Source organism: Plectropomus leopardus, chromosome 3 (assembly GCF_008729295.1).
Source record: "Plectropomus leopardus isolate mb chromosome 3, YSFRI_Pleo_2.0, whole genome shotgun sequence".
NCBI classification, from domain to species: domain Eukaryota; kingdom Metazoa; phylum Chordata; class Actinopteri; order Perciformes; family Serranidae; genus Plectropomus; species Plectropomus leopardus.
Genome location: NC_056465.1, coordinates 31440581 through 31453334, shown reverse-complemented (window position 1 = coordinate 31453334; position 12754 = coordinate 31440581). Strand labels below are relative to the sequence as shown.

The following is a 12754-nucleotide window of genomic DNA, read 5'->3' as shown; positions in this document are numbered from 1 at the left end:
AGCAAGAGCATCAACCTTTCCAAAGGATCACTACAACTGAACTCCCACTGCAAGTGGCATCTCCTCTCCTCCTATTCCTACTGCACGATGCAAGAGACAGGGGGAGAGGCCCCTTGCTACTGGCAAAAGAGCCGTCGACTGTGATTACTCTGAGCAGCATGCATAGAAATGAATTACAATACACTCCTCTCATTTCCCCTGATGATCTGAATTAGTCACTAAATTTGCTGCTAGTCACGTTTTAGAAATGAAGGTACTCAGAAGGTCTTATAAGTCGCAAAGTTGGCAGAGCCTGGGCATATGCATTCTGCCTCTTTTGTTCTCCACACCGACTGTTTTCCTGCAGGTAAACTAAGCCAAACAAGCATAACTGATCAATACTACCAGGACAACAAACAAAAACCAGAATGCTTCCAATGCCAAGGTCTTGTCCCATTGCCTACAGATGCAGCATTCACATGCACATATCTGCAGGGATTAGCTAGTGTTGGATGTAGATGTTCAGTCTCTAACTGAACTTGGTAAAAACTTCAGTTCTTTCCATGTGAAGCCCATGTGAAATTTCATTTAATCTCCTCTTTCCATTTATTTTCCTTGCCTGTGTGAATATGATGCTGCCCTCTAATGGAACTTGTGAGAGAGAGTCATGTAAACCAGTGGTTCCCAAATGGTGGATCAGTCCTGAATGGACTGCAGTGAACGTGTCAAGTTTGTAAAAAAAAAAAAAAAAAAAAAAAACACTTTATTTTGAGGAACAGTGAATTTCTGGCAAAAACTTTCATTTTAAAGAGCAGTTTCTGTTAAATTTTGCAATATGTTTCATTTTAGTGTTCTAAGCCACGTGTTGTTTACATTTTGTGACATAAAACTGAATACTTGGTAATTTTTCTAATGTGTGAACCTTGAACCAATGATTGAGGAGAAATCTGGACCCTGGGACTGAAACAGCTGTGAACCTCCTCTGTAAACAATATGCTTGGCGTTCAAGTGTTTAAACTGTGAAAACACTTTTAATAGGTAACAGCATCCACATGCCACTGAGGGTTACCAGTAAGCAAGCTAGAGAGCAGGTAACATAATGCAGAAAATATCAAGGCAGTGTCAGAAAAATATGAGGTTTCTAAACATTAAAAATTTTCCTCAGACATATTTTTGAAAAAATTAAAGAGAATTATGACTAAAATTATAATAAATTAACTTATCATCCACCAAAAATCAACTTCCGTGGCCTTCACCATTTCTGAAAATGTCAGCAAATCACAACTCATAAACTCCAAGCTTTCAGAAAATTTACACTTATGAGGTTGTGAATGCCACATAAGGGGGATGTTCATATAGACTTATCGTGAACATGGTAAACATGACCCAAACTGAAGGCAGACTTTGTTACCTTCAGAGAGAGCCAAGCTAGCCCTGTTTCAAACCTTTATTTTAAGCTAACCAGTTGCTGGCGGTAGCTTCATATTCAAGGCACAGACATGACAGCGGTCTGAATCTCCTCATCTAACTCTTGGCAAAAATGTGCACAGATGAATATCCCAAAATGTCAAAGAGTTTCCTTTTAGACTTCCATATTTGACCAATAACATGTACAGCTATGAAGCCTGTAGGTTGTTTTCTTTTTATTCTTTCTTTGGCTACTTACACCAACACACATTCATAGCCAAGATACAAAGTAGTCAAGTAGTTCGGGTGGTATAAACCAGTCAAGTCTTTGAATAAATACTGCACTTTAAAGAACACAACCATCTAGCTTGGCATAGATATTATTGTACAAAAAGTTTAATGCTAATCTCATTTTATAACGCTGTACATTTTTAACATCAACAAGAACACATTTTTTAAAATTAAGTGCAGATTCAGTGTTGGCAGACATCAGCTGATTCCCCTCTGCCCTTAGCCCACTTTTCAGATATAATGAAATAAAACATCAATGTGATAAAAGTTCACACAGTAAACAGATGCAGGATTTTCTCTTCTTTTCAGGTGCTTTGAATTTTGAGGATTCCACATTTGTCATCCTATTGCTGCATGATGAAAAGCTTGAATATGTACCTTTTTGAAAACAAAAGCAAAAGGCCTTCAGTCTCAGTGACGCATTTGAAACTAATGCAAAAGGGTTTTATGTGCAGAGAGATTATGAAACTTTATAAAAACCATTTAATTCTCAATTTGATTTAAATGGGAGTTGAAATGGTTTCTCGTCACAGCAGCCCTGTGAGAAACGGGATGTTGGCGGAAGCTGCCGTCTCCCTCAGCTGTGCTTTCAGGCAGAAACATTGTAATTTAACAGCTTGGTGGTGCTGTAGTTCTCGCATAATATCTTAGGCTAAATTACGGTCATCACCTCCTATCTGGCTGCATAAGCTATCATTTCCCAGCATTGAGCTCACAAAGACGTGAGCGGTAAAATCACCGAAACCACGTCCCTCTTCCTGTTCTACTTACAGAGATTGCCTGTGAATATTTGAACCGCCGTCCTTTTCCTCCCCAAGTTTTTGAATTCTCGTATTGCTTTCAGATATGCTGGGACAATCGATTTTAACGCAAACATTTCTCTTATTTTTTGAAAACTGGATGATGGAAGAACATTATATGGATTTTTTTACAGTGTTTGACCAACAACAGTTACTGCATTCAAAAAGCATGGAAGTGCAATTTTTTTCTAACAGGACTGAGCCTCAATCTGAGGCTGGACTGATTGTCTTTTCGGACACAGAATTTTTGAGAAAGCCCTTCGAAAGCTTCTGTGGCACAGGGGGTAGAGGAACGGGTTGATGGCAGAGTTCAGCCACAGAAGCCAAAATGTAATCTCGTACCAGTAGTTGGCCACACACTCACCGCTACAGGCTGCACGGATGATCATGAGCAGTGTGTAAGGAGCCCAGCAAATCCCAAAGATGCAGACAATGATGGCCAAAGACTTGGCGATCTTTTTGTCTCGCAACAGACGAGATCCCTGCGTCCCACGGCCAGGCGCCATACAGGACGCCGTGTGCTGAAACAACCTGGAGTTTTTTCTGTCAGGAGACAACTTCTCCCTCTGCATGAATATCTGACTGTTACTAGGGTCCCCGCAGGGGGAAGGGGACAGGACATCTTCGTCCTCGATAACCGCAGAGATAGCAGTAGGCTCACTGGACGACACCTTCCGGGTTTTGACAAAAAACACGGACCAGCCTCCTCCGTCTCTGTGCTTCTTACTGATCCTCTGCGTCTTGACGTCGTCCTCGGCGCAGGCGCCTCCGTTCTTTGTCCGCCGATGGATGTTCAAGTAAATGCTGAGGTTGAAGAAAGCCACAGACACAAACGGGGTGAAGAATTCAAAAGTAGAAGCGCTGAGCAAGAAGTACCAGGTGAAATAAAACTCGGCGTAGCACTCGTGAGCCGGTACGACGCTCTGGCCAACGATCGTCTCCCAGAAGATGATGGCGGGGCCGTAAAGGAGGAAGGCCAGCACCCACACTGCCACCATCTTGAACACAGCCTGACGGGTCATGTTCCTCTGTGCTCTGTATTTAACCTGCATCAAAAGAGAGACAAAAGTTTAACTCACAGTCATGAACATGAAAGGCCCAATTTAATTTATTACTTTCAATCCTACCCTTTGTTTCTGAGTGCCACCTTGCGCCATCAGAACAGAGTTAGAAAGGGTAGTGGTTGAAATCTTCCGCTATGAAATGGGTTGTCAGGACGCTCGTGATTTGTTCACAACTTAAAATTCACACCATCAATCCATCAAACAAGTCATCAAATGAATAAAGAGCACTGCTAAAAAAACAGCTTATCCTGGTAGCTGGTTTAAGTTGGTTTTAGCTGGACATAGATGGTGTAGATGGTCCTGACCCACTTCCTGCTGTGATGGTTTAGCTAGGAGGGCCATCAGCAGGACAAGCTTGTGTGACCAGTCTATCAAGCTGTGTATATTTATCTTTATGCATATCCCATGACAGTAGACTTAACTGACTTATGCCCTTTGCTTTTTATACTTCCCCCCTCTTGACACTGTTATTTCTCCAGACTCAAGGATGTTGATTTGGTTTCAATTTTACAGGATCTTCAATGGATAAACCAGCTGAAGTGACCATCACAAGCTGGTGTGACCAGTTAAACTATCAAAAATTAGCTGGTCAAACAAGCTGGTCAACGAGTAAAACCATCTTAAATTGGTCAAGATGGGTTTTTTTTCACCAGGGCTGTCACATTATTTTAGCTACATTGATTAAAAAATGGTGATTCAAAGAAGTCCAGCTTTTGTAACCCACCATCCACAACTCCCTTGGCAAAACTTAAATTAATCACAGATACTTCTCACTGAATCTTTAGATAATATAATAATCAATGCAAATTTTAAATCTTAATTAACAAAGAAAATACATTTTTGTGTTTCTTTTGTTGCTTGTGCAGCTATATTGCCGATGATTTTTCATAACACTCAGTTTGAAGTGTACCTCGGAAAACCCAGATTTTATGCCCTACCGCTCTATCCCAACAAGAATCAGGACACCCTACCCCCAGATATAAACACATGACAAAAGGGTGAGGGTTAAGTGGTAAGGCCACAGTGTGTATTGGATTGGGCCAAACTTTGCTGCAAAATAACACTATTTAGATTACATTAGTTACATTCCACAGCTGTTCACAAAACAAACGCACTCGTGTCTGCATTGTGTGCTTTGCTCAAATGAAGCCCAGTTTGTATTATGAGATACTGTAAATAAAACCCTTTGTGAGGTGCTTATTCCGCGGTGTGCCATTGAAGCCAGAGGGAGAGGAGGAATGTAAGGCTGAGAGCCACATTCACTGATGCAACACAAGAGTGTGAAAGAGACATCTGGTTTCAGCCGATCCCATCCTCCCTCGTCATCACCCGGCGCTCATTCTCTTCACACTTGCTCCATTTTCACTTAGATCTTAACTCTATCATTAAGCAGGGCTCCTCTATTTCCACTCTCTCTGCTTTTATTCTAATGTTTTTTAATCTTTTCTTGGCCTCAAACCATCCAGTATGTGTCTCTGCGGTTGCCACAGCTGGGTATCTCTCAGACAAAGATGCTGCTAATGTGACCTCAGTGAAAGGGCAACTTTAAAAAATCCACTTCTCTGAGGTAACAAATAATGAAACAAAGCCACTTCATGTTGCTAATAATGCATTCTGGCTTCAGTATCGAGTATTCTTTACAAGAGCGCAATACTCCCCATTTCCATTGTAAATTACTAAAATCCTGCTTTCTGAAATGAGAATTAATATATAAATAAATAATATTTCCTACTAAGCAGCTGAGATCAAACCCTTAATCAAAGGGAGATAAAAGCAGCCACAAGCAAAGAGATGTTATTACCATACACTGCTCAGTAAGCAGCTAAATGCTATTCTTTTCTTCTGGGAAAGTCTAGCAAATGTAGTCAATTAAAAATAAAACAGGCAGCACCGTGTAAATTATCCAAATGGAAATATTTCAGTTTTGTGCCAACTGAGTTCAGATAAACATGTTTGGGAGATTTATTCTTGGGAAGTAGTTTTTGTAATTGATGACTAATACTGGCCATATGTGATGCGCTGTGTTACAAAAAAATTAAGTGTCTGCTAATTATATTAGGTTTTACACCGATGTAGCCAATAGGGGCAGTAAATAGTTGGCAGTTTTTATTCTGGAGGAGGTTTTAAAGGTGCACTCCAGCTGTTTAGTATTTCACTTCAACATGGTTGGCAGAAGAAACAGACTATAAAAAAACAAAAAAAAAAGTACATATTTGAAGCAGCAAATAGCGAGATATGCTGAGTCTCACTCTTAAGTATGAGACAAGGTCCAAAGACCCGAAATCCTACATTTCCCATGATGCAACTCAATAACATGCTTCTTTGGACTCCAACTGCCTCCTAACATCCCAGTTGCCAGAAAGAATTGTTGACATTTTACATTTCTGTAAACCATGAATATATAACATTTGTATTAGGTTTGCAAGATAGTATTGGCACGTCATCGTTATCGGCAGGTATTGGCTTTAATAAGATTATTAGAATTGACCAACATGCCTATTTCTGCCAATATAACAGTTTTTTTTTTATTGTTGATTATGTGAACATGTACAAAACATCAACCCTAAGTTGGAGTATTTTTTCTTATTTTGCACAATGAATACAATTTACATAACATGAAAAGCATTGTATTGTATGTCTCCATCTGCTGATGGACCATCACAATAAGAATATGCAAAATATGAAATTAATTCCACTGCAGAAGAGACTTGATGATAATTAAAACTAGTTAGGAAAAATTGGATATATCCATGTGGGTATTGATTATCTGCAAATGAGTTGTTACATATGGGCATATCAGATATTCTGCAAAAAATCCATTATCATACATCACTAATTTGCATGTTTTAAAAAAAATGAGTGTTTGAAAAGTTACATGGTGTATGAGGTGTCTATGTCATCAGGAGGTGGAGGGGATGGTCCATGGTGTGCGGCCTGGTCGAGACACCTGCCAAGCTGCAGACCACTGTTCAAGACCAACAAACAACAAAACCGTTTGGGTTTCAGCGAGTCATCACTGTTCTTCAAGCAGTGTAATAGACACCAAAGGTGTTTTTAGTGACCTGTTGCTGTTTTTCTGTGGGCATAAGCCCCCAGTGAGACATCACTGCATTTCTTGCCAGAATAGTGCCTCAAAAAGTAATTGTTTTCTACCAAGACATTACGGTATTTCCAATGAGAACATCACCACAATAAGAGGTTTTATTTTACAGAGACATTGCTGTGTTTTCTACCAGGATAGTGCCACAAAAAAGTGTTTTTTTCTACCAAGATCTGCTGTATTTACAGCTGTAAAGGTGGCACAAAAAGCAATCGTTTTTTACTGAGTAATTGCTGTGTTTTCTGCCAGGATAGTGTGTTGAGAAGTGGTTGTTTTCTAACAGGACATCACTGCATTTACCAAGACATTGCTACATTTCCAGCAGAAATAGTGCCACAAAAAGTGGTTAATTTTTGCTTAGACTAAAAACATTTTCTACCAGGTTAATGTAAAGAAAAGCAGCATTTGGTTTTGTTTTGTTTTTTTCTTTATTCTTACCAAGACATTGCTGCTTTTCCAGCGGGGATTTTCCCCCCAAAGCCAGGTATTTTAAGCCAAAATGTTGTCTTTCCAAACCATAATTGGTTGTGGTGCCTAAATGTAATTGCATATTAACCACAGTGTTGTTGATATGTTAACTTTTACCATATCTGCTAATAATTTACAAATGTATATATTCTTGGTTTACAGCAATAAACAATGCCAACATTTTTTTCTGGTGATTAAGTTTCTCCTACATGCTCAGTTCTTTCAACCCCAATCATATATTTATTTTAACATTGAAAAGCTCCTCCGCAACAACTGAGAACATCATACAACAGTTTTGATAACAAAGTAGTTGCCCTTAAATAAAATTATAGTGGTCCTTATAGACTGCTGAGTTGACTGCTAATGTCTGCATCCAAAATATTTACTAACCAAATCACCCAGTCAGTTCAAGCTGTGTGTTCAAATTGACCGGACAAAATTATAGATTAAAGCCAGACACCCTTGTAAAGGAATAAAGCAGCGAATGTCAATGACTCCTCACAGCCGAGCAAACTGCCCCGGCGAGTGACACAATTTAGAATTGACTGTGGCTGTATACGTCTATGTAGTGTGTGTGCGTGTGTGTGTGTGTGTGTGTGTGTGTGTGTGTGTGTGTGTGTCTCAGTGTGTATGTGGTAATGAGCGCCTTTGCAGCCTATACTTACTGCTCTTGTGACTGACAGGAAGCGGTCATAACTAATGAGGACAATGTTGAAGACTGAGGCGGTGCAGAGCAGGTAGTCCATAACCAGCCACACCTTGCAGAGCCCCTTACCCAGCATCCACCGGCCTGTCAGGTTGTACGGGATGTACACCGGGATGCAGAAGGCACCTGGAACACACACACACACACACACACACACACACACACACACACACACAATCTGCATGATGATTCAACCCCTCTAATGTTCACACCTATCCAGATCTCCAGACAGCCTGGATGTGATACCCATTACATGTGACAAAAAAATTAGGGGGTGCTGCATGTTACTATGGCAAACCCCTGCAGGGATGAGACATTTTGGAGACAAGAGCAGCCTGGATTGGAGAGAAGGGTCTAATTTATTTAATGCTGCAGATAAGAGCAGCACAACAAGAGGAGTGTGATTGCATTGCTAAAATAAATACAGAGAGATGCTGCAAATGTTCTATGGTGCACATGAATGAAGCCAAAAAAAGGACAAGGTCACCATAAACTCACCAGTGACTCACTGTATTTATATTGTGGGAAAATTACAATGTGTTGTGGTGCGTGTAGAAATAGCTTTTTTTCATACAGGGAGGGCTTTAATGAGCCAAAATCTGAGCGACCTGACAGAGGAGACACAAAGAAAGAGAGGAACTCACCCACAAGAAAATCAGAAATAGCAAGATTCAGAAAGAAGTAGTTGCTTTGGATTCTCAAGGTTTTATCCACAATAAAAGCCATGATGACCAGCGCGTTCCCAGCCACCACAACGACAACCAGAGTCACCATGAGGACCGATAAGATCACCGCCAGGTAGCCCGGGAGGACAGCCCCAGCCTCGGACACAGCAGGAGTCAAGTTGCCGCTGGAGTTGGACTCCAAGATGTGCGCGCCCATAGTTAGAATAAAGCCAAAATCATTGTAGACCTCTTTTCTCGTTTCACGCACAAAGTCCAATTACGCGCCCAAACGTTCCGCTCCACTTTACCCAGCAGTCAAACATGACTGGAGACCTGTGGTTAAATAAAATTACTTTTCCAAAATCTTCCATTTTACCCCGGAGTACTTCTGTGACTAGGTGAGACACAAATTTAAAGTAAAGCTGATTTCTTTTTAATAATAATAACTGCAGATCCTGTGTGTGCGGTTCTCTCTGGTCAGCTGGTTTACTTTAACAGTGCTGCCTGCTGGATGTGCGGATGCCGTGGAGCGCACACTTGCTTTTGTCACCAATGTCAAGACTACTGGAGTAGAAAATCAGCACTGTATCCGCCCAAATTTTCAAAATAAATGTCTTATGGCAATGTTTTTGATAAAAGGAATGGCTTTTAAAGTGTGTTGTGGTGGCAATATTAATTAGAGACTGTTTTTCAACATAGGCATCTATAGGCATAGGCATCTATAATTAAAAAAAGGATTGTTGAAACCTGCAAAAGTCTACCATAAACCCTGATTAACAAGATAAAATCCTTCCAAATGCAGTAAGTCACATAATTTCCCCACATTTGCCTGTTGTCAGCACAAGTGTTGATTTCCTCCACCATTGGAGGAAACAACATACACACACAAAATATTAAACAGTCTGGGGGTTTTCTGCAAGACAAAACCAAACACTCATTTTCTTGCACCCCTCTCTAACATTTATTTTTGTGCCACTTGGTGCATTTCTGTTTCAATGTTATGAGGGAAAAATCAGTTTTGTTCAATTTTATTAAAAAACAAACGAACAAACAAAAGAACCAAATCACAATTTGCCTCAGAGGGATTCACAGCATACGACATCCCCCTATCACTGGACCCTCACAGCAGATAATGAAAAACTCACCCACAAAAAAAAAAAAAAAAAAAAAAAAAACTTTAACAAGGGAAACATGTTGGAAATCTCAGCAAAACCAACTAAGGAGGGATCCCTCCAGACTGCATGTCTCCAATGTCTTGTACAGATTAATAAATTACAGTAATCAACATGACACCATAAGTGCTCGGTTATTTTCAGGTCAAATGCACATGTTCTTAATATCTAAATATTACAGTGAGTGTGTCCCCTGCATCCTCCCTGAAATCGACACTTACTGTTGTCAGTAAGACAAATGGGTGTAATTTCTTGTCGCTTTTATTTTGGAGGGATAAACAATTTCTGGTCCTACTCTGGTGATTTCTGCGCACTTGACGTTTTCCGCCTTTGTCCGCGCCGCAACTGATCAAAGGCAGAAGTCTGCAATCAGAAGCTGAAGTGGTCCAGACGCCTGAAGCAGGCTGAGATGAAATGATCCGAGCCGCTGCCAGCAGGATGTCCGTGAGGAGCCAGTCATCATCGGCTGACAGATATTTACACCGAGCATCAAGTCCAGCCATTCAGTCAAGTGATTCAGAGGTCAATGTCCACTCGACAATACGGGAGACACCAGGAATTACCAACCACCTCCTCCTTTGTTGTTTTCTGTTAACACATACAAATCTAAAAACTATGATCAAGATTTTATGAACCGTGTTTTTATTAAGTATTTTTAATGAGTATTTGCACCTTTTTTTTTTATCAGATTTTTTATAGGTCATAGGTATTTGCACTCTGTAGTTGCACTGCTCCCATTCTGTATTCCAGCTGCTGCCTTGGAGTTAATTAAGTTTTGTCTCATAAGAGAATCATTAGAGCATCAATATGAAGAGTGAGTTTATTTTTTGAGAAAAAAGCATTTAGCCCCGATTCTGCAAATTCTGTTTTCTAAATGTTTAAATTGATTATTTTTATTTTATTTTTTACTAATTTATTAATTATGTTTACCTTTTATATCTTATCCTTTACTCTTTACTGTAAATCTGTATCCTTTTTATGTTTTTAAATTGTATAGCTCTTTAAGCACTTTGAATTGCCCTGTTGTATGAAATGTGCAACACAGATAAAGCTTTTAAAAATTTTAAAAAAAAATTTAAAAAAAAGTGCTTTTGCATGCAGCTCAAGCTTGGACCTCTATGACTTCAATTAATCATGATTTTTCTCCATTTTTGGATTCATCATTTACCTGAAGCATGTGGGGAAAAAAATGGAAAATAGAGGTGATGAATTGGATAGAACTGGTCCTTGAGGATGCTGGCAGATCGGCGCAGGCAATGGGAGATGTGAACGGTGGAGATGTCCAGTAGTGATTTTCCCTGCTGTCTTTATTGTCCTCTGTAGGGCTTGTTGATCAGCCTTTGTGCAGCTGGTGAACCACACTCACACAGAGTGGGTCAGCACACTCTCAGTGGCACAGTGGTAGAAGCTCATGAAGAGTTTTCGTGACAGGCTAGTGTGCTTCAGTTTCCTTAGGTAGTGTAAGCGCTGTTGTGCTTTCCCTGAAACGGTGTTAAACGGTGCTCCACGGCGGTTCCTGAGTCACTAGGCGGGTTTCCAATATAGATTTGCGGAAAACTTAAGCGAAATTTTTCAAAATGTTGATAAAACACTATTGCTTGATGACTGCACTTCCCTTAAGTGATGTTATGGGACTTATCTGGCAATAATATCCCAAGAAGCATGGCACTGGATGTTCAAAACATTAGCAGGTTCATTTCCATTGTAGCTGCCACACCAGCCGTCATTATTTGAAATCAAAGGTGACTAGTTGTGTTTTGTGAGCTGTAAGAGAAAGGCAAGGGCTTTATACATAGATATGAGGGATTTCTTGGAGGTGATAATCCACAATATCAAAGAGGAATTGTGGATTCAAAACTTCTGGATGATAGGCTCATCTTTTGAAGAGTTATGTGATGCAATAACAGCTCTTGCAGCACCTGCTGCATCATGCCTGAGGGAGCCTGTTCCTACTGACAAGCGCATAGCCATAGCATCATGTAACCTATAAAAGTGAAAAAGTGTATCCATTGCAGTTTTGCAAAATATGGCTTTTTATAAATACCTGAAATACCACCACATGCAAGTGTAAAAACTTTTTTTGCAATAAATGGGAGTTTTTTTCAAAATTGATGTGTTTTCATTAGACATGTTTTATATTTGCAATTTCAATTTGTACAATTTGAGGGTGAACGGAAACTTGCCTAGAGTCAGGCCCAGAAATTTGAAGTCGACAAGGACCACTGCCTTGACGTTTATGAGTTTATGTAAAGTGGTGGATGTCGTGATCACCTCTGTGGTCTTCTTGATGTTCACTGCTTGGTTGTGACTGCTACACCAGGCTTTGGGTTCTTGTAGACCCGTCATTGTTTGAAATGAGGCAAAGAACTGTTGTGTCACCTGCTAATTCTGCAAGAGCTCAAACCTGCTAAATCCATGCATGCCACCATCTTGCTATCATAGGTCCTATTTTTTCTTCACAAACTTAGGGTGGGTAATTGATATACAAATTGTCATATGGGTGGGTGAAATACTCCTTTAAATAATGAATAAATACCATATTATGTCATAAATGAGCATTATGAGACTGGCTGTAAGGTGAGAGGGCTTTGACATCATCACTGTCAGGTGAAGTTATAAAGCACAATGTAACATTACAAAACAAGGCAATGACTGTATCAGTGTATTATAATTATTATTATATTCAACACATTCAACATTTACATTTTTAGATTTTGCTGCAACAATAAAAGTCTTCAGCGACACCACAGCTCTCCTGTATTATTTTATAGGGATTAAGGCTCTTCATCCTCAGCCTCGATTATGAATTTAGCTTCATGAGTTCCTCACAGGCCTCTAAAAAATATAATTAAGGGCAGAGATGATGGGTTCCGGGTGATGACAGCTTGTTAGGGAGAAACAGCTCTATTAAGTGAATTAGCTGCAATTATTCTCAATGGCCAAAACGAGCAGGCAGCTTGTACACACAGTACATTTCAAGAATCGGAGCCTGTTGTGACATTTGCGTTCTTATTTAAATAAAATGTCCTCAATCAATCAAGGTATCAGTTTTATCCCTTCAAGATAACTAAACACGGAGATAAAAGGCTTGTTTACATCACA

General features: G+C 39.9%; 1 protein-coding gene across 1 annotated transcript; it reads right to left on the bottom strand.

Moving 5' to 3' along the window:
* Nucleotides 1–1329: 1329 nt before the first annotated feature.
* Nucleotides 1330–8982, bottom strand: LOC121961978 (histamine H3 receptor). Its single transcript, XM_042512122.1, has 3 exons — nt 8460–8982; nt 7775–7941; nt 1330–3523 (listed from the first exon to the last, which is right to left on the bottom strand). Exons 1-3 carry the CDS (start codon nt 8695–8697, stop codon nt 2666–2668), a joined length of 1263 nt encoding a protein of 420 aa, XP_042368056.1. The 5' UTR covers nt 8698–8982; the 3' UTR covers nt 1330–2665.
* Between the last annotated feature and the right edge of the window lie 3772 nt (nt 8983–12754).